General features: G+C 42.8%; 1 protein-coding gene across 1 annotated transcript; it reads right to left on the reverse strand.

Annotated features, from left to right (window-relative positions):
• Nucleotides 1–612: 612 nt before the first annotated feature.
• On the reverse strand, nucleotides 613–15,079 carry Znf786 (zinc finger protein 786). The gene is made up of 4 exons (XM_036181769.1): nucleotides 14,975–15,079; nucleotides 11,401–11,527; nucleotides 7,249–7,404; nucleotides 613–3,163 (listed from the first exon to the last, which is right to left on the reverse strand). The coding sequence occupies exons 1-4, from the start codon at nucleotides 14,990–14,992 to the stop codon at nucleotides 1,149–1,151; spliced, it is 2,316 nt and encodes a 771-aa protein (XP_036037662.1). The 5' UTR covers nucleotides 14,993–15,079; the 3' UTR covers nucleotides 613–1,148.
• Nucleotides 15,080–24,167: the final 9,088 nt, after the last annotated feature.

Here is a 24,167-nt window from a genome sequence, read left to right on the forward strand (position 1 = left end):
CTGGAATAAGTCCAGTGAGTTGTATGTGGTAGCCCACGCCTTTAATCCCAGAACATGGGGGACTGAGGCAGTAGATATATGTGAGTTGAGGCCAACCTGGTCTACATGGTGAATTCCAGGCCAGCCAGGACTACATAGTTAGACTCTGTTGGGCAGGTAGGAGGGAGGAACCTCAATAAAGTCACCACCTGGGCCTGAGGATGTTGGGGAGACTGCATGGTGGCTTTTGTTTCCTTCTCTAATATTAGAATTTGAAAATTTAAAAGAATCCCTTTCTGATTTCTATAGTTGAAAAAGACTTGAGACTATAAATCATTCACATATTGTGTTACCTCTGTTTTGTGTTCTGCATATGCTTTAGGCAATTGCTTAAATATTCAATCATTCTTGGGAATCTCACTTCTGCTCCAAGTAGCATCTCTACTCTTGAATTCCCAAATCTCTACCCACCAACTCAACCCCTGATCTGGATCCAAAATTCTCAACACCTTTGGTCTTTAGTTTCTTCAACTGAGACTATCAGCATTTTCTTTTTTTTTTTTTTTTTTCCTTTTTCTTTTCTTTCTTTTTGAGCTAAAGACCGAACCCAGGGCCTTTTACTTGTTAGGCAAGCGCTCTGCCCCTGAGCTAAATCCCCAACCCTATCAGCATTTTCTTAGGGTACACCACACATTAATCACCAAGGGCCCTGATGAGAAACTTCAGCATTCACATGAAATTCAGACTTCGTCTTGTTGCTAGTGGTTTCAAAATAAATGAATCAAAAGCATATCACGACAGAAATAAAATTTGCTGGATTTAACCGTTTAGAATCATACTCTGAAAGGAACAGAGTATGATTTGATTTTAAACAGACTTCCCTTTTTAGCTCTGACAGTGGTACTGGAGGGAATTCCTTCTGGTTTAAGATAGGGCTTTTTATAACTAACTGCATTTATGCAGCTGAAGTGGTGGGAAGTACAAACACCTTTTTACCAAGGAAAATATAATTGGTGGTATTTCAAAGAAGAAGATTCTCCATCCCATTTTTCATTTGTTATATTTTTTGATAAAAGTGGAGCCCCTTTTCCTATAACCTGCTTTCCAGTGGGTTTACCCACCATTCTTCATACTACCCTGGCAATGAGCTCTGCTGTAGCTTGGAGGCCTCAACTCCAGTCAGCCTCGATCATTGCAAACAGTTGGCTGAGCCTTTTCTTAATGTCAGGCTCACGTGGAACCTGACAGGATTTTGTGTGCACTCTAATGTGCTCAGCCAGTTTGGACTTATAAATGAAACCTTTCCCACAGTCTCCACAGGCAAAGGGCCTCTCAGGCCTGTGGATGCGCTGGTGCCTGAGCATGTGACCCCTTTCCCGGAAGTTTTTGTCACATTCGGGGCAATGGAAAGGCCTCTCGCCTGTATGCAGGCCCTGGTGGCTGAGCAGCTGAGCCTTCAGTCGGAAACTCTTGTCACACTTGGGACACTGAAAAGGCTTCTCTCCTGTGTGTGTCCTCATGTGTTCCACGAGTTTAGACTGCTTGGCAAAGCCCTTCCCACACCGGCAGGAGAATGGCATCTGGCCGCTGTGCAGCAGCTGGTGTGCCTTCATGTCGGCCTTCACACGATAGCTCTTGCCACACTCCGGGCACTGGAAGGGTCTCTCTCCCGTGTGTAGGCGCTGATGGCTAAGCAGCTGCCCCTTTAGGCGAAAGCTCCTGTCACACTCTAGACACTGGAAGGGCCTCTCTCCACTGTGGACGCGGAAGTGCTCTGTGAGCTTAGACTGTCTGGTAAAGCCCTTGCCACACTCCCCGCAAGAGAACGGCCTCTCCTTGCTGTGGGTGCGCTGGTGGGCCTTCAGGATGCCCTTCAGGCGGAAGCTCTTGTGGCACTCGGGACACCGAAAGGGCCTCTCTCCGCTGTGCACTCGGAGATGCTCACGGAGCTTGCACTGATGGGTGAAGGCACGGCCACACTCGCTGCAGGAGAATGGCCGTTCTCTCAACCTGCTCTTCAGACGGAAGCCTAACTCACACATTGTGCATTGAAAGGGCTTTTCCTCTGGGTGAAGCCTCTGGTGCCTCAGCAGCTGTCCCTTTTGGCTGAAGTTCCTTCCACATTTCTGGGTACACCAGAAAGATTTCTCCTCACTGAGGTCTCGGGTATGTACCGTGAGTTTACAATGTGTAGTGAAGCCCTGCCCACACTTCCTACAGGAGAACCGTCTCTCCTCACCATGCACACGGCGGTGGACATTCTGCAGGTCTCTCAGGCAGAAGCACTTGTTGCTCTCTGGACACCGAAAGGGTTTTTCTCCTGTGTGTGCCCTGCAGAGGATGTCCTGCTTAGACCGTGAGATGAAGCAACCGCCACATTCTGTGCATGAGCAGGGTTTGTCCTCACCTAGGCTGCAGCCACACTGCAGGGCCTTCAGTTTGCTACCCTTGTGGCAGCAGCCCCCATAGCCCAGGCTGGGATCCGGCTTCTGTCTCGAGGGCACCATGGTGTCTTCCCCACAGGAGGCTGGCCTCTCTTGGCTCTGCTGGTTTTGGTGAACATTGCTACCCATTGGGAAGCTCTTGTCACATTTGGGGTGCTGGGAAGAATTGTTCTTGAGATGATAGCTGAAAAGGGTATGCTCCTGGTGGAAGCACACTTTGCATGTAGGGCACTGAGGTGGTCTCTTCTTTGTATGGGCATCGAGATGTCTCACCAAATACTGCTTCAGACAGAAGCTCTTCCCACATTCAGGACACGAGAAATTCCACTGCTGTTGTGAATCAGTCTGCCTGCTGACCTTCTTCCAGACCCTACGTGATGGGTTCTTGGGGTGACCCTTTCTGTGCTTCACTAAGTGATTCTCCTCCCAAGAGTTTTCCCCACAGACAGTACAAGAGTGTTGGGTACTCTGCCCAGAGGTGACTTTTTGCAAGCCAGGGAGATCTGGAGTGCTGTGACTCCAGAGTCCTTCTTTTGGGGCAGCCTCACTGGAACTGTGCACTGTGGAAAGTAGAGTCCCAAGGCTGTGTGTTTGTGCATTTACAAGACTGACACCTTGGTCATGCCCGAGGGAAGCATCTTCCTTTTCTCCTAAAAGAAGCCCAAAGGAATGCTGACTCTCCAGAGGATTTAACTGCAAACAGCATGTGACTCCTCTTGACTTCACAGCTTGCTGCCTACCTGAAAATGAAAACAAAAATTCAGTAAATCTTTTGTCTACGGCATGACTGAAAGTCATCATCACTAGTAAAGTGATCCATAAACAGGCAACCTGTGGTAGGAGCATCCTGCTCCCACTAAACTACAAGACATGATATGTGGTTCTACTCCATGACCAAAATGAGTTCGACAACCACAAACTAAACTAAACTGAGCTGTGTTAATGTTCTGACCAAAGTGAAAAGATGAAAACCTAAGCCTCAAAGGGAAGGTCTAAGGCCTGGAAACTGACTGCTCACGTATGAGTCCCATTTGCCCACTGTGCAAACCTTGCCAGGCTAAATGCTTCTGGTTTGGGGCTCTTTATCCTGTTTTAAAAGGGGCGGGGTGCGGGAGAGGGCAGAAGAAACAGATGAGTAGTTTGAAAGGACTGACTGACTGCTCTTGCAGAGGACCCAGGTTCTGTTTCCAGCACCCACATGTTGGTTCCAATTCCATGGGATTCAACTCTATCTTCTGGCCTCTATGGACACTGCTTGCACATGGAACATACAAACTTACACAGACATATGTGGTGGTATTGTGTTCCCCCAAATATTGTGCACACTAATAAACTTATCTGGGGTCAGAGAACAGAACAGCCACAATATTAAACATAGAGGTTAGGCGGTGGAAGCACACGCCTTTAATCCTAGCATTCCAGAGGCAGAGATCCACCTGGATCTTTTTGTGTTCAAGGCCACATTGGAAACAGCCAAGCTTGGTGACTCATGCCTTTAATCCCAGGGAATGATGGCAGAAAGCAGAAGGGTATGTAAGGCATGAGGACCAGAAATTAGAAGCATTTGGCTGGTTTAGCTTTTAGGCTTTTGAGCAACAGTTCATCTGAGATTCATTCTGGATGAGGACTCAGAAACTTCCAGTCTGAGGAAACAGGATCAGCTGAGGAATTGGCCAGGTGAGGAAGCTGTGGCTTGTTCTGCTTCTCTGATCTTCCAGCATTCACCCCAATACCTGGCTCTGGGTTTGTTTTTATTAATAAGGCCTGCTAAGATTCCTGCTACAGGCATATATACCATACACATAAATAATAAATACAATAAATTATTAATTTCTTTTTGAGACAGGGCTTCTCTCTATGTAGCCCAGGCTGGCCTGGAACTTGCTATGTAGTCCAGGCTAGATTCGAATTCAGAGAGATCTGCCTGTCTCTGCCTCTCAAGTGCTGGGATTAAAGGTATGCACCACCATGCCTGGCCTAATAAAATAAATAAAAACAGGAAAATACACACATATATATAAAATACTCAAATAAATCAATCTAAGGGACTGGAGAGATGGCTCAGTGGTTAAGAGCACTGGCTGCTCTTCTACAGGTCCTGAGTTCAACTCCCAGCAACCACATGGAGGCTCACAACTGTCTAAGACTGTGCTTCCATGGGACAAGATGGCCTCTTCTGGTATGCAGACAAAACATCCATGTACATAAAATACAGACATAAAAGAGCCAGGCAGTGGTGGCGCACACCTGTAACCCCAGCACTCAGGAGGCAGAGGCAGGCGGATCTCTGTGAGTTCGAAGCCAGCCTGGTCTCCAAAGCAAGTTCCAGGAAAGTTGCAAAGCTACACAGAGAAACCCTGTCTCTAAAAACAAAACAAAACAAAACAAAAAACCAGACATAACAAAACAGGAAAACAAAAGTGCATAGAGAGGGTTGTGAATGAGTTAATAGGGTGCCTGTCATACTGTATCTCCCATATTGTTGAAGAGTATTGCAGGAACATCACACGTCTTAGAATCACAACGTGATAGCAGGCAACAGGATCCTAACACAACCCCAACAACTGCCACAGATATATGTTATCTGTGTGCTTCTTTGTCCCTGGCTGTGATGTTTATGATGTCTACTCTTTATTGTCAATTTGACTGGCTTTGAATCACCATTGAAATACACATCTCGATATATCTATGAGGGTGATTTCCAAACGAATTAACTAAGGAAGGATCACCCTGAATATGCATGTCACAATTTCATGGGGTGGGGCCCCAGACTGAATAAAACTGAATAAAATGAAAAAGAGAGAAAGAGCTGAACACAAGCATTCACCTGTTTCTGTTTCCTGACTAGGTACCGAACACTCTTGTCACCATGGTCTCCCACCACACAATGGACTGTATCCTTGCGAACCACGAATCAAAATAAACCCTTCATTCTTTTTTTTGTTTTTTGGTTTTTGTTTGTTTGTTTGTTTTTTGTTTGTTTGTTTGTTTTTTGAGACAGAGTTTCTCTCTGTAGCTTTGGAGCCTGTCCTGGAACTCACTCTGTAGACCAGGCTGGCCTCAAACTCACAGAGATCCACCTGCCTCTGCCTCCCGAGTGCTGGGATTACAGGCGTGCACCACCACCGCCCGGCTTAACTTGCTTCTTGTAAGGAATTTGGTTCCAACAATGACAAAGGTAACAAATACATAAAACTGGCACTGGGGATTGGGGTCATTACTGTGATAAATCTGACCATGTGGTTTTTAGGCCCTTGGACCTAGTTTGTGGGAGGAATGTGGAAGAGAATGGAGTTTCAAACAAGTAAAACCATAGAGCTTAATAGGCCATTCTCCTGGGGATCTGGCAGACCAGTGAGCCAACAGAAATATGGTCAGCACACAGAGGCTGTTGTCAATGTGGTCAAGAGGGGCCAGGCTACATCTCAAGTTGGCAATAGAGCTTGGTAGTGTTGCTCATGTAGTACTGGTTTTGCCAGCATGAATGATGCAAGAATAAAGAGGTGATAAAGGCTTGCACCATAGTTCTAGAAAGCTACTGAGGTCAGGCAATGTGTGGCAGGGTCAGATTCCCTGCAAGGAGTGTCTGAGAAGTCATTGTGTGAAGCTGGGATGGGAAAACCTAGGATGTAGTGCAGACCCAAGAATGTTAGAGAAGCCCAAACTCTGGAAAAGTGCAGGAACAAACTGGAGCTGGCCCAAGAGATAGTTCAGATGTACTACAAGGGCAGAGCTAGAGAGATGGAGCTGCCCAAGGCCAATGGAGCCCAAATGATTCTAGCATAAGCCCCAGATGATAGATATGGACCTGCAGGGCTTAGTGTTTGCTCTGCTGGATATAGGTCTTCCTTCGGTCCTCTATACTCTTGCTATACCCCAATTCTTCATTTTTGGAATACTAATTATTGCACTGTGCCATGGTATATTAGTAGTATGTTACTTCTCTTTTGATAATATAGAGGCTCACAGCTGAAAGACTGCTTTGCTCAAGAAGATAGGGAAAGCCAATCCCAGCTTTGTTCTTTCCCACCTAGTGGTGAGAACAGCTTCCATTAATGACTACTTCAGCACTGTATACATTACTCCTTTCTAACACTCTACTGTAGGTTCTTGGAGTGGAACGGCCCCACAGACTCATATGTTTTAATATAGGGCCCTCAGATGGTAGAACTGTTTGGCAAGGATTAGGAGGTGTGGCCTTATTGGAAGAGGTGTGTCACTGGGGGGCGGGCTTTGAGATTTCAAAAGCCCATGCCATTCCCAGTTAGCTTGCACTGTCTCTGCTTGTAGATGAGATGTGAGTTCTCAGTTACTGCTCCAGCGCCATGCCTGCCTATCTGCTACCATGCTCCTTGTCATGACAGTCATGGACTCTAGGCCTCTGCAACCATCAGCCCTAGTTAAATGCCTTCGTTTAGTAGTTGTCTTGGTCATGGTGTTTTGTCACAATAATAGGAAAGTAACTATGACAGTCACCAACAAATGGAGAGATCAGACTCAGGCTTTAGCAGTCACATGCCTAACCACTATGCTTTACTGCCTTTCTCTAAAATATATGCAACATCAAGCCTCAGGTCAGCCAAACAGGAAGAAAAGATCAGGGAAAGAAAAACAAGAAATCAGAATGTGATGTGTTTAGGTTAAGACCACGGTTTCTTTCTTTCTTCTTGAGATAGGGTCTCGGAGAGTTCAGACTGGACCTAACTCACTATGGCCGTGAGGATGACTTGGAGCTCCTCCCTCCTCTTTCATCATCTCCCAAGTGCAGAGATTGCAAGTGTGCATCACAATATCCACTTTAGGACACCAGGTTCATCATACTCACTCTCTAACAGTGGCTCTGCAGTAACGAGATGAAAGTGCACATCATCTATGGAGGAGCCAATCCCTTTCTCCACTTTCTGTCCTTCTCCCCAGCTGCTGAAGAGCTCTCTTCCAAGCTCAATCCAGGATATGAGCTGTGGCTTTGGAAGTCCATTATCTGTACAGAGAAGTCCGACAGGGTAGTTTGGTTTGAGTGTTATAAGGTACATCAACTTTAAATTCCTCAAAATCTACTTCTGGAACAATGTATGAGATGTTGACAAATAGATTCACCTGTCTATCAGCACTTCCTGGTCTATCTGACATGTTATACCAACTGTGCCACTTTTCATAGTCTCCACATATCTATTGATGTTATATTTAACTCAAAAACAAATGGGAAAATACTTTATTATTATTGTTGTTGTTGTGATGATGATGATGATGATGATGTCTCAGTATGTAGTTCTGGCTGGCCTCAAACTCACAGAGAGCTGTTCCTCCAGAAGACTTGGCTTTAGTTCCCAGCATCCAAATAGCAGCTTACAACTGTCTACAGCTCCAGAGATAAAATACTCATGAACACACAAAATAAAAAAAAAAAAGAATATCACAGAAACTGATATTCATTGAAGTGAGCTGCTATATAACTGTGTGTCAACTTGACCACGTGTCCCCAAATTGCTTTCCATAGAGATTCAGCTGTATATAATAAAGCTACACTTAGAAAGGTCAAAAAATTCTTCTAGAGGGAAGCCATTTACCGAGGAATATTTGGTGTTATTCAGCTTTTAATATATCAGCTGTCTTCTGCTATGAAATTCTTGCATGATCATATACTACAGGCCATATGGCAAACAGTATAAACTTCTCAGACCTACTGCTGATCTACTAGGTAACACCCCTTTAAAGCCTAGGAAACAGGCAGGCTGTAAATGCATAGCTTAGTTTCTAGTGCAAATGAAGCTCAGACCACCCCTTTCCTTCGGGCCTAGTAGCATAGCAGAGCTATTGACTCAGGACAATAGAGTTTTTTGCATTACCAGGTGCAGTGGTGGCTGGGAGAGAATGCCTGGTTCTAGCAGAGTCACATGGCTGGAGGAAAGAGGAACAAGGCAGTTTCTATAGATGATAAGGCAGAATGGCTCCAGATGAGGAAGAAAGAGCAAGGAAAAGTTTTGCAGACTGTAGGTGGATTTGAATCAGGTCAGAAGAGGAAAAGAAGAAGTAAAGATGGAGGATGGAGGGGTGGAGGATTGAGAACATAGAGTTTAGTTATTACTAGGGCTATGAGAGGACAAAGAAGGGACAGAGAGCAGCTGGGTGTGAGTTCAGAGCTGATATGTAGATAGAATTTTGTCTCAAAGCAATAAAGTAAATGGACGAAAGAGCAAGGTGTACATAGATTCTTTTCCCTCAGAAAACCCCACACTAGACATAGCATCTTCCCCAGGACTCTGGGAAGAATTTTCTCAGGGCAGGCTCCTGGGAAAAACTACGATAATTTTGTATGTATGTATGTTGGGAGGTATGTGGCATGCATGTAGAAGTCAAGGGATAGCCCTGGGTATTGGTTCTCAGGACACCTTCCACTGTAGGGATAATCTTTTTGTAAACTGTGTGAAGATGTGTCTCTGTCCTTCCTCACCTGCCTAAGGCACCTTCTGATTGGTTCAATAAAGAGCTGAATGGCCAATAGCTAAGCAGAAGAGGATATGCAGGACTTCCAGAAAGAGATAAGAACTCTGGGAAAGAATCTTGCTGTGGGATATCTTTCTGTACACTGTGAATATGTGTTGCTCTCATTGGTTGATAAATAAGTTGTCTGGCCAATGTTGAGGCAGAATAAGGTTAGGTGGTATATTAAAACTGAAGACAGATGAAGAAGAGTGGAATGATGGAGATGCTGTGAGGTGCTGTTAGGAGAAGCAAGATGTGAGAGAACAGGTAATGCCACAAAGCAGTGTGATAAGACATAGCTTAATAGGAGTGGGTTGAGTTAAGCTATAAAAACTAGCTAGCAAAACTAGCTAGCAAAACCAGCTAGCAAGAAGCCTGAGCCATAGGCCATTCAGTCTGTAATTAACATAAGCCTCGGAGTGTTTACTTTATAAGCAGCTATGGAACTATGGGTGGGAGAAATGTCTGGCTACATTTGAGAGATTTGAATCTGAGGCAGGAGATTCATCAGCCAAACTCGGAGGAAGATGGACATATGGTACTGAGGAGAAGTAACAAACCATGAAACAGTATGTAGATTAATATAAGTGGGTTAATTTAAGTTTTAAGAGTTAGTTGGGAACAAGCCTAAACTAAGGCGAAGCTTTCATAATTAATAAAAAGTCTCTGTGTCATTTGGGAGCTGGTAGTCCAAAGAAAGACCTGTTACATTCCACCTTTTAAATTTTGAGACAGGATCCATCACTGGCCTCAAACTTTTTGACATGTATGTCAGGCTAGGTAGCCTTCAATCTTCTAAGGATCCACCTGTCTTCACCTCTCAGCTGGCCCATCAGTGGGATTATAAACAGGCATGTGCCATTGCACCCATCTTTTTAAGTGGGTTCTGAGCCTGCAAATTCAGATTTTCATGCTGCCAAAGCAGGTGTTTTCACTACTGAACTACTGACTCATCTCTCCAGCTCCAGACTCATTTAAAAATTCATTTGATAAATAAAAATTAGCCAGGCATATGGTTCATGCCATTTATTTATTTATTTATTTATTTATTTATTTATTTATTTATTTATTTATATAATCTCTTTGTATCCCATCATGTCCTAGAATTCAATATCTAGACCAGGCTGGCCTCAAATTCAGGGATCCATTTGCCTCTGGCTCCCAAGTTCTGAGATTAAAAAGTGTGAAACACCATGCTGACAAATGTGTAGCCCAGGCTAGCCTCAAATTTATAATCCTCCTGCCTCTGTCTCTTCAGCATATCCTACCAGGGTGTGCCACCACACCTGACTGCTACACACTTTAATCCCAGCACTGAAGGCAAGTAGATCATTGTGAGCTGGAAGCTAGGTTGAGATATACAGAGAGTTCCAGGCCAGCCTCAGCTATACAGTAAGTGAGACCTTATCTCAAAAAACTATAAAACAGCAACAAAAATTTAAAAAAACAACAACTATAAAGGAGGTATAAGTTTAATTCAAATGGTAAAGCCCTTGCCTAGCACATGCAAAGATCTGTATGTTCTCTCTAGAATCACATACACAGGAAGAGGAGGGATGATGATGGTGATGATGATGGTGATGATGATGGTGACGATGATGATGATGATGGTGATGATGATGATGATGATGATGGTGATGATGATGGTGATGATGATGATAGAATCCAAGAAGGGAAAATATCCATGACGATGGTCATGATGATGATGATGGTGATGATGATGATGATGATGATGATGATGGTGATGATGATGATGGTGATGATGATGATGGTCATGATGATGATGGTCATGATGGTGATGATGATGATGGTGATGATGATGGTGATGATGATGATGGTGATGATGATGATGGTGATGATGGTGATGATGATGACGATGGTGATGATGATGATGATGACGATGGTCATGATGATGATGATGGTGATGATGATGATGGTGATGATGATGGTGATGGTGATGATGATGATGATGATGATAGAACCCAAGAAGGAAAAATATGCATTATGATGATGATGATGATGATGATAGAACCCAAGAAGGGAAAATATCCATTATCCTAGTCAGAGTCGGCCACACTTAACCACCACCTCAATGTGCCGTCTTTCAGAACCACACTACAGAGAAGACCGTTAGTTTCTTGCAGGCTTTAACCCAATTTCTAGGTTAAGGTACACTTTATAGGATGAGGCAGTGTGCTTCTCAGTGGAAAATCAGGCAGTCTCAGAGTAAACTATGATGGGAAAAGCTTTAACATAAGCCTTCGCTACCTCTGACTATGTGACATCACATGTTGTCTTAAATACTGTCCTGTACCATCTACCCGAGTAAGAAAGGGTAATGTGTACTTTATTATTAACCACAACAACAAAGAGATGACAGGCTTTTCTGGGTTAGTACCTAAGCCATCTTGCCACCTAACAGGAGTATCAAGTGCCTAAGGGGCTCTCAGAAGATCACTTGCAAGACGCACCCCAGGAGTCAAAAGCTTCTTACCTAGCGAGACAAGAGTCTCATAATTGGTTCTCATGACATGCTTGTAAAGTTCCCGCTGCCATGCTTCCAAATGCCGCCACTCTTGCTCAGAGAAATAAATGGCCACATCTTCAAAAGTCAGTGGTAACTGAAGGGAAAGACATACAGATACAGTCACAATCACTACAAGTGACTCCAATTCATCCTCATCATTTAGTTGAGCCCCGTGGACTGGACAGTTGTTTTGATTCAGCAATCTCTTACACAAAAGAGATTTGCAGAGGCAGGTGGATCTCTGTGAGTCTGAGGCCAGCTTGGTCTATAGAGTGGGTTCCAGGACAGCCAGAGCTACACAGTGAGACCCTGTGGTGGGAGGAGAGGGGCAGTGATTTGTAGGCTGGTGAGATGGCTCAGCAGTCAAGAGCACTGGATGCTCCTCCTAAGGGCCCAGGTTTAATTCCCAGCTCCCACATAGTAGCTCACAACCTATCCGTCCAGTCCCAGGGAACCTAATGCCCTCTTCTGTTCCCCACGGATACTGCACATACATGGTGCACACACATGGTGCACAGACACACATGCAGACAAAACACGCATATACATAAAATAAAAATGAAGGAAACATTTTAATTAAATAAACAAAATGGTTTGTTTCCTCTACTCTATGCTCTGCTATCACCACGACATCCATCTCATATATAGCTTCAAACTATACATCTGTATGCACGGGATAGTAAGTTCTTTACAAACATGAAACCAAATCAGTGTGAAACCTCAATCACTTGATGTGTCATGGCCATTTGTTCAGACCAATACAAGGAAGCCAACTCACACTGGAGCAAATTGCATAATGACATCGTATTCCACAAGGAGACAGAGCCCGTTAATGGGCCAGACACACACTGCTTCTTTCTTCTCTGTCAATTTTATGTATTTGTTTTAAGACACGTGCTACGTAGACCAGGACTGACCTAGATCTCACAGAGATCTACCGCCCTCTGTCTCTAGTGCTGGGATTAAAGACAAATGACACCGTGCTTGGCCTCCCCTCTATGGTAAATTACAAACAATGCTCTGATGGGTTTCCTTATGGTAAATTACAAACAATGCTCTGATGGGTTTCCTTATGGTAAATTACAAACAATGCTCTGATGGGTTTCCTTATGGATCAGGACTTTTACTTTCATAGAATAAAGCCTAAACTGGAGTATTAATAGTGAGAGGGTATAGACAACCTGATTTTTAAAGTGAGTGTGTGTGTGTGTGTGTGTGTGTGTGTGTGTGTGTGTGTGACTGAACCCAGGACCTTGCACATGCTAGGCAACTTCTCTACCCATGAGTGATATCCCTAGCTCAAAACTATTTAGTATTTGTGTTTACTATGGTTGACTAGAAAAATAGTTGCAGTTCATAATTAGAACCATGCAAATTATATTTGTTAGTTGAAAATACTCTTGCGGGTTGGGGAATTTAGCTCATTGGGCAAGGCCCTGGGTTTGGTCCTCAGCTCTGGGGATGTGGGGGGAGATACTCTTGTAAACTGGGCAGCAGTGGCACACGCCTTTAATCCCAGCACTCGGGAGGTAGAGTCAGGCAGATCTCTGTGAGTTTGAGGCCAGCCTGATCTACAGAGTGAGATCCAGGACAGGCACCAAAACTACACAGAGAGACAAACAAACAAACAAAAACCAACAACTCTTGCTATCTGACTATAACCCTACACCTGATTTCTTATTTCTTTAAAACCTATTTTAGCTCCATTTGTTATTGGCATGTGTTTGTTTTCTATGGCTACTAAAGTATGTATTATTTCAATTTTATTTGAGACAGGGTTTCTCTGCCCTGGATGTCCTGGACTCTAAAGACCAGGCTAGCCTCGAAATCAGAGAGATCTGCCTGCCTCTGCCTCCTGAGTGCTAGGATTAAAGGCATGTACCACCATTACCTGGCAAAATCCAATATTTTAACTAAATGCAAGTTACTTGTGTTATAGTATTTATTTTAAAACAATAATTTTGTGTCGGGTGTAGTAACGAACGCCTTTAATCCCAGCACTCAGGAGGCAGAAGCAGGTAGATCTCTGGATTCCAGGCCAGCCTGGCCTACAAAGTGAGTTCCAGGACACCCTGTTTCAAAAACCAAAAGCAAAAACAAACCCACTAATTTATACTAACATGGCTAATGTATTAAGGAAAAACAAATGAAAATTTCATATTTGTTTATGTGCAGTTTCTCCTGTGAGAAATACGAGGTTAATGGTTCTCATCCACAATTTGCCCTCCATGGGACATAAGCAAAGCCTGGAGACAGTTTTGATTGTAACAATTTCAGGAGGTGTGCTAGTGGTTATCAGCTAAGAAAACACAGCCCATACAAAAAATTATCCGCTACTCTTCTATATCAGAGTGTGCTTGTACACCCTTACTTTTCTTAATGATGCCACCAAAGTGAAAGAGTATGTATTGTGGTAATTCAGATAAAAATGTCAAAGAAAAGCTGTAAAGTTGTACTTTGTTTTGGCTTTTGAGACAAGGTCTCATGCCCCAGGTCTGACTGGCCCAAATCTGGCAGCAATTCTCCTGCTTCTGCCTCCCCAGTGCCAGGTCCAACTTCAAAGTGTTTCATTTAGGAGAAAAGTGGAAGTTTCCCACTTTCCCACCTTCAAAGAATTTTTCTACGCTGAAGTCGCCAGAATTTGTAGCAAGAGTGAACCCTCAACCTGTGAAATTGTGACGATGATACAACAGCAACGTCATGCCAGTTTTGCCGTCATAATTTAAACTGCAAGAGTTCCACAGCAATAGTGTACGGTAGGTGCTTGGTTAAGACAGTAAAGTATTACATTAGCGCTCCTACAATACTCCATTTTATGCATCCACTGGAGGTTGGAGAACATACCCTGTGGATTAGAAAAAACTATTGTATCTTTTGCAACTGAGCTTTATTATCTATTTTTAATAAATTCACCAATATCTGTCATTTCATGAAACTGAAAAGGATTTATGGAAGAACATTTTATTGTTTATTTTTCTATCTACAGAAATGGCCAGCTCTCATTTACTCAAAATTCTGTTTATAAATGCACTGCCTATGTTTTGTATATGTAATCCTGAAAAAAAAAAAAAGGTACATTCGTTGAGAAAGAACAGGGTGTTTTAAAATTAGTTATCTCTGCCTTATTTAATAATCAAGAATGCTTAATAGAGCAGTTAGAAGAGCATAATAAAAACCAGCCATTCCCTCTACTCCCTGATGTCAAGAAAACACGAAATAATCAAACGGCGCGAGCTCCATGCAGATTTTACAGCCCTTTCCTACCCTCCTGGCATGGGGTCCTTCCTCACACACAACGTGAACGCAATGAACGCCAGTCTGCGGCTAAATTATGACCTCGTAAACCCCGCAGGATACCACTGCAAACCTTCGGAAACCCAAACCCCGAAGGCTCGGCTCGTGACAGAAGGCTGCGAAGCCGCTGCTGTCGGCGGCGCCGGCGGTCGCCGCGCGGACCCGGCTTTGTTGGGGTCCCCACGCCGCCGCACGCGCAGCCCGCGGTCCCGCCCCCGCCCTGAGCCCGGTCCGCGGGGGCCCTTACCCGAGCGGGTCCGGCCATGGCCAGCGCGGACACGCCTAGCCTGGGCCTTGGCCCCGGCGACGCCCACGCTCCCCGGCGATGAAGCGGGCACCCGCTCCTCCCGGACCCCAGGCCACAACCCCCCAAAACCAACGGCGGCCCCTCAGCGCCCCCTGCGGGCAGGAGGAGCGGCTCGGTCTGCACCCGCGCCTCGCATGGCCGCAGCCCCCTTTTCTCCGCAGTGACAGAGCCAGGGAGAGCGCAGGGAAGGCCGAGATCTCCCAGGCTCTGAGACAAGGACTGGGGCCCACCAGGTCCATCTTTGCAGTGGGCCCAGGAATCAACTGGGGGACTAAGACTGGCAAGGACATGGGCGCAGAAAGGGCCTCTCCTGGAACAGGTTGCCCCTTAGGGGAAGGGGGTATACCTGGTCAGGGCCAGAGGTGCGCGTTTTGTGCATAAATCCTGTCCATTCAGATGGAGAGAAGTCACTGACCTGAGCATGGGTGGAGTTCCCTCCCTTGATCAGAGGAGCCCTAGAAAATGAAGGTAGCCACTGAGGCTTCAGCTTCTGGGGTAGGTGACAGGTAGGCCCTAGGAGTGAGAACAGAGAACCCACAGCATCTAAGCCTTAGATGCTGAAGGAAACAAAGAAGCAGAGAAGGACACAGAAAAGGGGGCATGGGAGAAATGGAAACGCAGGAAGAGCGTAAGTAAAGGAGTAAGGATGGAAGACAGCCAGTATCCCCAGACGATTAACTTGAAATTGTTTCCTGGTGTGTTCGGTGTCTGGCTAAAGTATGAAAAAGAAAAAATGTGCATCGTGGGGCTAGTACATAGAGAAAGTAGCCCCCGAATAGCAATAATGTCAGTGTACACATGCACCTGTTTAGCATGTACACATATGTATCGTTAGTTGAATGGTTTATTTTATAAAATATCATACATGGGGACTGGTGAATTGTCTCAGTAGGCAAAACACTTGCTTCTAAAAGCCTGACAACTTCAATTTGATCATAAGGGACTTATGAAGAGAAAGAGAGAGAGAGAGAGAGAGAACACAAACTTGTCCTCTGACTCCCACATGTCATCACCCTCCAACACCTGCCCTGCCTAACAAAATAATAAAAATAATTTAAATGTATAGTAAAAACGGATCCCCTCCCTTTGAGATAGGGTCTCACTAAGTAGCTCTGGCTGTCTTGGAATTCATTATGAATCCCAGGGTGGATCCCTAGACTGGAGTTACAGCCAGGTGTGAAATGCCATGTAAGTTCTGGGAATCAAAACCACTGTGTATCTCTCCAGAGCCCCAACTGTTTTCTGAGACAGTATTTCATTTAGGTGAGGTTTGCTTCAAAGTAATTTTTTGGCAGAGGGTGCCCTTGAACTCCTAATTTCTGTCTCCACCTCTCAAATGCTGGGATTGCAAGTGTGTAACATTTTATCTGACCTGTTTCCCTGTTTTCTAAATATAAAGGTGTTTGTTTGTTTTTTTTTTTTTGTTTGTTTTTTTTTGTTTTGTTTTTTTTTGGTTTGTTTGTTTCTATCTTTGAACTCAGTTGAGGGGGCTGAAGAGATGGTTCAGTGGTCAAGAGTGGCTATTCTTCCAGAGGTCCAGAGTTCAATTTTCAGAGCCCACATGATGGCTCACAACCATATGTAATTGTAGTCACCATGGGATCCAATATTCTCTTTTGATGAGCATACATGTAAACAAAACACCAGTTGAGCCTCCTGCCTCTGCCTCCTGAGTGCTGGGATTAAAGGCAGGCACCACCATGCTCCCCTCCCTATTTTGAGTTTCTCTACATAGCCCTGACTGCCTGGAACTCATTATGTAAACTAGGCTGTCCTGGAACTCCCCCAAAGTGCTGGCATTAAAGAAGAAGAGTAGCACTATGTCCAGTATTCCCACCCTTTTAAAGAGAGTTTTGTTTTTTTTTTTTCCGGAGCTGAGGATTGAACCCAGGGCCTTGCACTTGCTAGGCAAGTGCTCTACCACTGAGCTAAATCCCCAACTCCTTAAAGGGAGATTTATTTATTTTGTATATCTGAGTGTTTTGCCTGCATGTATGTCTGTGCTTTGCAGTTGAAGCATGGTTCTCTCCTTCTCTAAACCCAAGCATGCTTGTTAAAGAAAAATCCAAAATCTTTGTCTTATGTCAGAAGAGCCACCTGGTTTGGGACAAAAGAAAAACCAAATAAAAGGACTATTGTATTGCCACTAATCTCATAATCCTTTGGTTTTATTTTAACTCTTTAAGACTTTTCTTTCATTTTCTCTTTCAAGACAGGGTTTCTCTGTGTAGCCCTGACTGTCCTGGAACTCACTCCATAGACCAGGCTGGCCTCCAACTAAAATCCACCTGCCTCTGTCTCCTGAGTCCTGGGATGAAAGACCTGCACCACCACTGCCTGGTTAAAACTTTTCTTAAGATATAAATATCATCTCAAAGTTTATAAGATAAATATATAAATAGATATGTTAAATTAAATATATATTTAAACTTTCTGTCATGATATTGATGGTCATATGGAGTACTAACTAATTCTAAAATTAGGCTTCATCTAGCTTCCTGTACGTGCTTGAGTCTGAAGCAGGTAACTAGGAATTAAGTTTGTGTACCCTGGATGTAAGTAATAAATTGTGATCCTTTAACTTCTCTGAGATCTGCTGCATATGACATTTAAAATGTTTATGTTTTCTACAGTGAATCATGACCATTCCTAACAGTGACCAAGTCTCCAAAAGGATGATGGGGCCCCACAACGACGATTCCACCTAGATTGTGGTAATACCACTGAGCTGACAAACACCACCCAAAGATTAGTTTTGGACTACAAACTGCTCAGGACAGTTTCAAGCTGGTCAGCTAGGATGGTCCACCTTCGTAGACCACTCCAGCCAGGACTTGATATTTCCTGCACTCTCCCATCACACCGACTGGGACAACAGCTCGCTCTCCCAGGACTTGACAATTATCTCAATTTTCTCAGGGTCCCCCAAAGATGCCATCACACCCAGACAACAGGAAGTAAGTTTAAGAACACGATGCCCACATTTCCAAGAGCTGGGGTGGGTAGCTTTTGGTCATCCTGTGGATTATGGATATTTGTCATTGTTTAGGGGGGTTGTTTGCAAGTTGCCATTGGTCATAGTCAGGGAGAAAATTAGATACAGGGATCTCATTCTGAAAAGAAAAGGGGGGAATATAGGAGTGATAAAATAAAGGCATAAATTATTGAATACACTTTTAAACTAAAAAAGCAATCACTATTCTTAAATATTTTACAGTGATATGGATTTTTGTATATTGATACAAATTTAAGATATTTTTGTTATACTATATATGTGTTTCTACTCTTGTTTAAGGTATTTTTGTATACTGATACAAATTTAGGGTTATTTTATTATACTGTATATATGTTTCTACTCTTGTTTAAGATTTTTTTTTCAAGACAGGGTTTCTCTGTGTAGCTTTGGCACCTTTCCTAGAAATCACTTGGTAGCCCAGGCTGGCTGAGAATTCACAGAGATCTGTCTGCTTCTGCTTCCTGAGTGCTGGGATTAAAGGCGTGCACCATCACCTTGTGGTGGATATTCTTGTATATTGATACAAATTTATAGTTATTTTTGTTATACTGTATATATAGTTCTATTCTTGTTTAAGATATTCTAGCTATGCAGCTCATTTGAAAATTTAATGTACAGTTCTATGTTGTGGGATGTCTTTCTGTATGCTGTGAATATGAGTTGCTCTGATGGTTGATAAATAAAGCTGCATTGGCCTATGGCAAGGCAGCTTAGAGGCAGGTGGAAATTCAAGCAGATAGACAGGAAGAAAAAAGAGAGGTGAAAAGATGCCAGCCTGCCACCCAAGGAACAACATACTAGCAGACCAGTAAGCCACAGAACACACAGCAAAACATAAATTAATAGAAACTGTTTAATTTAAATTATAAGAGCTAGCTAGCAAGAAGTCTGATCCATTAGGCCATACAGTTTGTAAATAATATAAACCTTTGTGTGTTTACTTGTCTGAGTAGCTGCTGGATAGGCAAGACACAGGAAAACTTCTGACTATAGTTCTAGTCCTTGAAAGCTACTTAGGATAATAAAGAAATACAGGTTAGTAGTTAGTCATCTATAACTCATAGTCATATTAGGTATGTTTTCAAGATCAAATAGAGATATATTTTAAATAGATAAATGGTCTTCAAATACTTCAGAGACCTACAGAATTCAAGATGTTTCAATAACCTAAGATTACATAATTTAAGATGTTTTAATAACCTAAGACTTTTTGTGAAAGTGAGGCACATCTGTTCCTAGCAGCACCAATTTACTTCAAAAGAGGATGATGGGCATCAAAGAGCCTTCATATGGAGTTTGCTTTCAAGGTAGCAAAGTTAGCCACTGGACAAGAAATTGCCCTTGCCTTGACTGCTGACAGTATGCTGTCCAAATTGGACAAGCAAGACAGAAAAGGAGACTGCCCAACTTTGCCAAGACAAGGTGGGATAGTCCTTCCAAATTCCTGCTTCACAGAAAAGTCTGTGAGATATTCTAGGCCTTTAGGTTGAAGATGGATGCCCAAATGTTGCAGAGAAACCTTGGGTGATTATCCATGGAGCCAGCTGTCTATCACTTTTATAGCTTTGGAAGTTGTTTGCTCTGCACTTCCTGTTTACTCAGGTAATATTGTATCCTTCTCAGACTTCTAATGGAGTTGAAGACTAGATAGTAGTTACAGCTTTCTTGTTACCAAATTCAAAAAAGATTCTAAGTACATAAGCTTGAGAGATATAAAAGCTTAAATTGTTTATCTAAGAAAATAGTTTGAGGACTAAAAAGATAGTTTGGGTTGATAATACAAGTTAGGATAGAATGTGAATTAAGTACAAACTTTGGACTCACCAAGATGGGATAGATAATGAAGTACTCTCTCTGAATTGCCAAATGCAAATGGATGGACATTGTAAATGTAATTCTTACCTGATAATTGTTCTGATTGTATATAGTTTTACTGTGTATATTTAAAATCTGCCCTGTTTATTCAGAAAAAAGGGTGAAATGTTGTAGACTATTTTGATTGCTAAGACAGTCTTACACCTCTGAGACTGTTGATAAAGTTGTCTTGAATCAGAGTGGAGCTAGCTACCAGCTGACCAAAATTAGCCATGGAGGTTTTGGAGGACCCAGGACATATAGACAGACACAGGAAGTAGTAAGGAGGGGCTTAGAAAGAGGCTGGGCCCTTTTGAATCAAGGAAGGAGAGAGGAGGTCACTGGCTGCTTCTCTGTCACTTCTCTTACTAATCAGGTTCTTACTCTGATATCTGACTCCCAAGTTTTTATTGATAAAAGAATAATTAGATAAACACTTCAGCAACCCTTTATCTTTTTTTAAAAAATGAAGTGGGGGCACTGAGCATGGTGGTGCACACCTTTGCTCTCAGCACTTGGGAGGCAGAGGTAGGCTGATCTCTCTATGTTTGAGGCCAGCGTGGCTGGTTTACCTAGTGAGTTCCACTCTGGTCAAAGAAGTGTAGTAAGACCCTGCCTTGATAGATACATAGATAGATAGATAGATAGATAGATAGATAGATAGATAGATAGATAAAAAGTATGTATATGCAGGAGGCTGGAGGACAGCCCTGCCTATCATCCTTAGAGAGGCAGTGCACAAGTGCACAGCACATCTGTCATTTTTACATGAGTTCTGGTTTGCCATCATGTCTGCCATTTTTATGTAGGTTCTGGGGATCAAACCCAGGTCCTTTATTTAAAGACATTTTAAGAATATTTCTTTTTTGTCAGCTGTGTTGGCATATCCCTTTAATCCTAGCACTTTTGTGGCAGAGGCACACATGTCTCTGTAAGCTGGAGGCCAGCCTGGTGTACATAGAGAGTTCCAGCCTAGCCAGGGCTACACAGGAAGGCTCTGTTTCTAGAAAACAAACAAACTAAACAAACAAAATGTTTCTTATTAATTCTAACCAACTGTCCAGAAAGAGAGGGCCCAGAAACAAGATTATGGAAACTCAATGATTCACGATCTTGAGCTCATCTTACCACAATGTGACAAGTCACCTCTACTTTTCAAGTCCAACAGCTCATCCACAGAAGGCCCAACTACCATTTTTATTTTGTTGAGATATTCCCGGTCTCTGCCTAATAATAGCATTCTTCCTTGTTCCATCTAGGTCAGCAGCTATAGCTTTAAAAAGTACACCCTGCCAAAGCTTACCAAATACGATTCAATACCATTCTCTCTTTAAATTATCACTTGTGTGTGTGTGTGTGTGTGTGTGTGTGTGTGTGTGTGTGTGTGCAGGAGAAGGTCAGAGGGATATCAGATCACCTCAAGTTACAGGCTAATGTGGGTGCTCTTAACCACTGAGCCATGCCTCCAATCCCTTAAAACTGTTTTCACACGTTTGCATTCTTTCTTCCTTCCGTCAAGAATTCTCTTCTCTCTGATTTCAAATGGTTGACTGCCATTGATATTTCTGTTAAAATGAAATATAACCCCCCCAAACAGGAATAAATCCTTCAGGCTAGACTGAGATTACTTGTTAAATTTTTATCAGTAAAAATGGCCTTCATGGTACAAGAATTAAATAATGAGTTTGAGAAGCATCGAGGTGTAATTTCCCCAAATTTCTCTTTAATCTTCTCCTTGAGTAGAAAATTAGTCTTTTTCTGGTAACATGATGAGGCATTGAAATATTAGTTAAAGAAATAAAAAGAACACACTTAGAGGGGCAATTAGATTATGTTGTAATCCCCCCTCCTTCCCCTGAGACAGTCTCACTATATAGCCTTGGCTGGCCTGGAACTCAATATGTAGACCAGGTTGGCCTAAACTTATAGAGATCCACCTGCCTCTGCCCACCCCCACCCCCAAGTGCTGGGCTTTAGGCATGCACCACCATTCTTGGCTCAACTCTACATTATTTATCTATCTATCTATCTATTTATTTATTTATTTTAATGTTTTTCAACCCTGCATTCTTTATCACTCACTTCATCCCTCTTTCACTATTCCCACAGTTAGAATTTCTAGGTAAAAGCTGGATGTATTAGTGCACGCATTTAACCCCAGAACTTGGGAGGCAGAGGCTGGTAGGTCTTTATGAGTTTGAAGCCAGCCTGGTCTACAGAGTGAGTTCCAGGCCAGCCAAGACTATATACAACAACAACAAAAATCAGAGTATTGGGAGATGGGGAGATGGCTCAGGAGTTAAGAGCAATTGCTACTTGGAAGAGTTAACTAATAACAGCCTGACCGGTCGGCCAAGCATTTATAATTAATATTCAGACAAATTAATATTTTTCATGAAGCGGCTGCTGGCACAGGAAAACTCCACCTACAGATGGTACCCACTGTCTGTCGTAGAGCCTCCTAAGACCTAAAAAAGCTTGAAAAGGTTCTAAACACACAAAAACAGAGCCAGATGCAACTTCCTAGTCTCACAGTCTCATGCCAGATGCAATGTAGAGACACATCTCCCAACAGCTGCCTGTGAGATGGAGCCGGCTGCCAACCACCATGAGCTAAGCAGCATGGTGGGTTCCTGCAGTCTCCCATACAGGCTGTGTGCTCCAGCTGCTGCCTGTGGGCTTGAGAGCTCCACCAGCATGCTACATGGCAGGTTTAGGGGTTTTGCTCATGCAGACAGAAAAGGTTACAGATACACAGTTAAAGACAGATTTAGACTGGAAACAAAAAATCTCTAAGTGGGTTACAGTGTGTTTAAAAATATACATGGGCTTGCAAGAGAAAAGAAAAAAGGTGGGTAAAGTTCTCTCTCTTTTTTTTTTAATATTTATTTATTATGCATACAGTGTTCTGCCTGCATCCCTGCAGGCCAGAAGAGGGCACCAGATTCCCTAATAGATAGTTATAGACCATAATGTGGTTGCTGGGAATTGAACTCAGGATCTCTGGAAGAACAACCAGTTCTCTTAACCTCTGAGCCATCTCTCCAGTCCCCCCTTTTTTAAAAGATTTATTTATTTATTATGTATACAGAAAAGGGTGCCAGATCTCATTACAGATGGTTGTGAGCTACCATCTGGTTGCTGGGAATTGAACTCAGGACCTCTGGAGGAGCAGTCAGTGCTCTTAACCTCTGAGCCATCTCTCCAGCCCAAAGTTCTTAAAAAAAAAAAAAAAAAAAAAAAAAAGAATAGAGTAATAATAAAAATATAATAAGCCACGTAAAGATGGGAAATACACAGAGAGTCTAGATCCTGTATGTTATTGTGTTGTCTTTGAATTTTTGGCTGCTAAGAGACATTGGATTATAAAAACCACTAGAATCAACCAACCTATACATTTTAAAGATAGCTTGACTTTAAAATTTAACTCAAAAGGTGTGTGACTTTTGGAGAGCAATTTTGCTTTTATTTCTACAGGAAATGAGAATCTGTAGATTCATTCTTGGTTAAAAAACATCAGGTATGATTGAGGAAGACCCCATGAAATCCTGACAAAAGACACAAAAAAATAAACCTAGACAAACTACAAAACACATGATGTATATTTTTCCTGCTCAAACGCATAACAAAAAAATCATCTTTGACTGACTTGTGTATAATGTACAATCTATACTTATATTAATGCAGATAAGTATGTTACCTTTAAAATTTTATGTATTTTCAGAGCAAGAGCACCAGATACCAATGAAAATGGATGGTACAAGTGATCCAGCATCTAAAACAACTTCAAGGCTGCTTGACTGAGATGGTCCACATTCATAGATGACTCTAGCTGTGACTTCATTATTATCCCAGTTTTCTCAGGGTCCCCCAAAATTTACCAATGCCCCCAATCAACAGGAAGCAATCTAGAGAACTTTGCCCACATTCTAAATATAGTGCTTATAGATGTTTGTTATCATTTAAGGGGGATGGTTACAAGTTGTTATTGGTAATGGTCAGAAAATAAGCCGAACAAAGGAGAATAGATTCAAGGATCTCTTTTTGAAAAGAAAAAGGGGTGATGTAGCATAAATCTTAAAAGTTCTTATTAATAAAATCAAACCTGAAGCCAGGTATTGGGGTGAGTGCTGGAAGATCAGAGAAGCAGAACAAGCCACAGCCACCTCACCTCACCAGTTCCTCAGCTGATCCTGTTTCCTCACACTGGAAACATCTCAGTCCTCATCCAGAAAGAATCTCAGCTGAACTGCTGCTCAAAAG

Source organism: Onychomys torridus, chromosome 3 (genome assembly GCF_903995425.1).
Source record: "Onychomys torridus chromosome 3, mOncTor1.1, whole genome shotgun sequence".
NCBI lineage: Eukaryota > Metazoa > Chordata > Mammalia > Rodentia > Cricetidae > Onychomys > Onychomys torridus.

Coding starts and splice junctions, on each gene's coding strand:
- Znf786 (XM_036181769.1), bottom strand. Junction 7,405..11,400: donor TGAGACTCTTGTCTCGCTAG/GTAAGAAGCTTT, acceptor TTCTCTGTACAG/ATAATGGACTTCCAAAGCCA. Junction 3,164..7,248: donor TGCAGAGCCACTGTTAGAGA/GTGAGTATGATG, acceptor TTTCATTTTCAG/GTAGGCAGCAAGCTGTGAAG.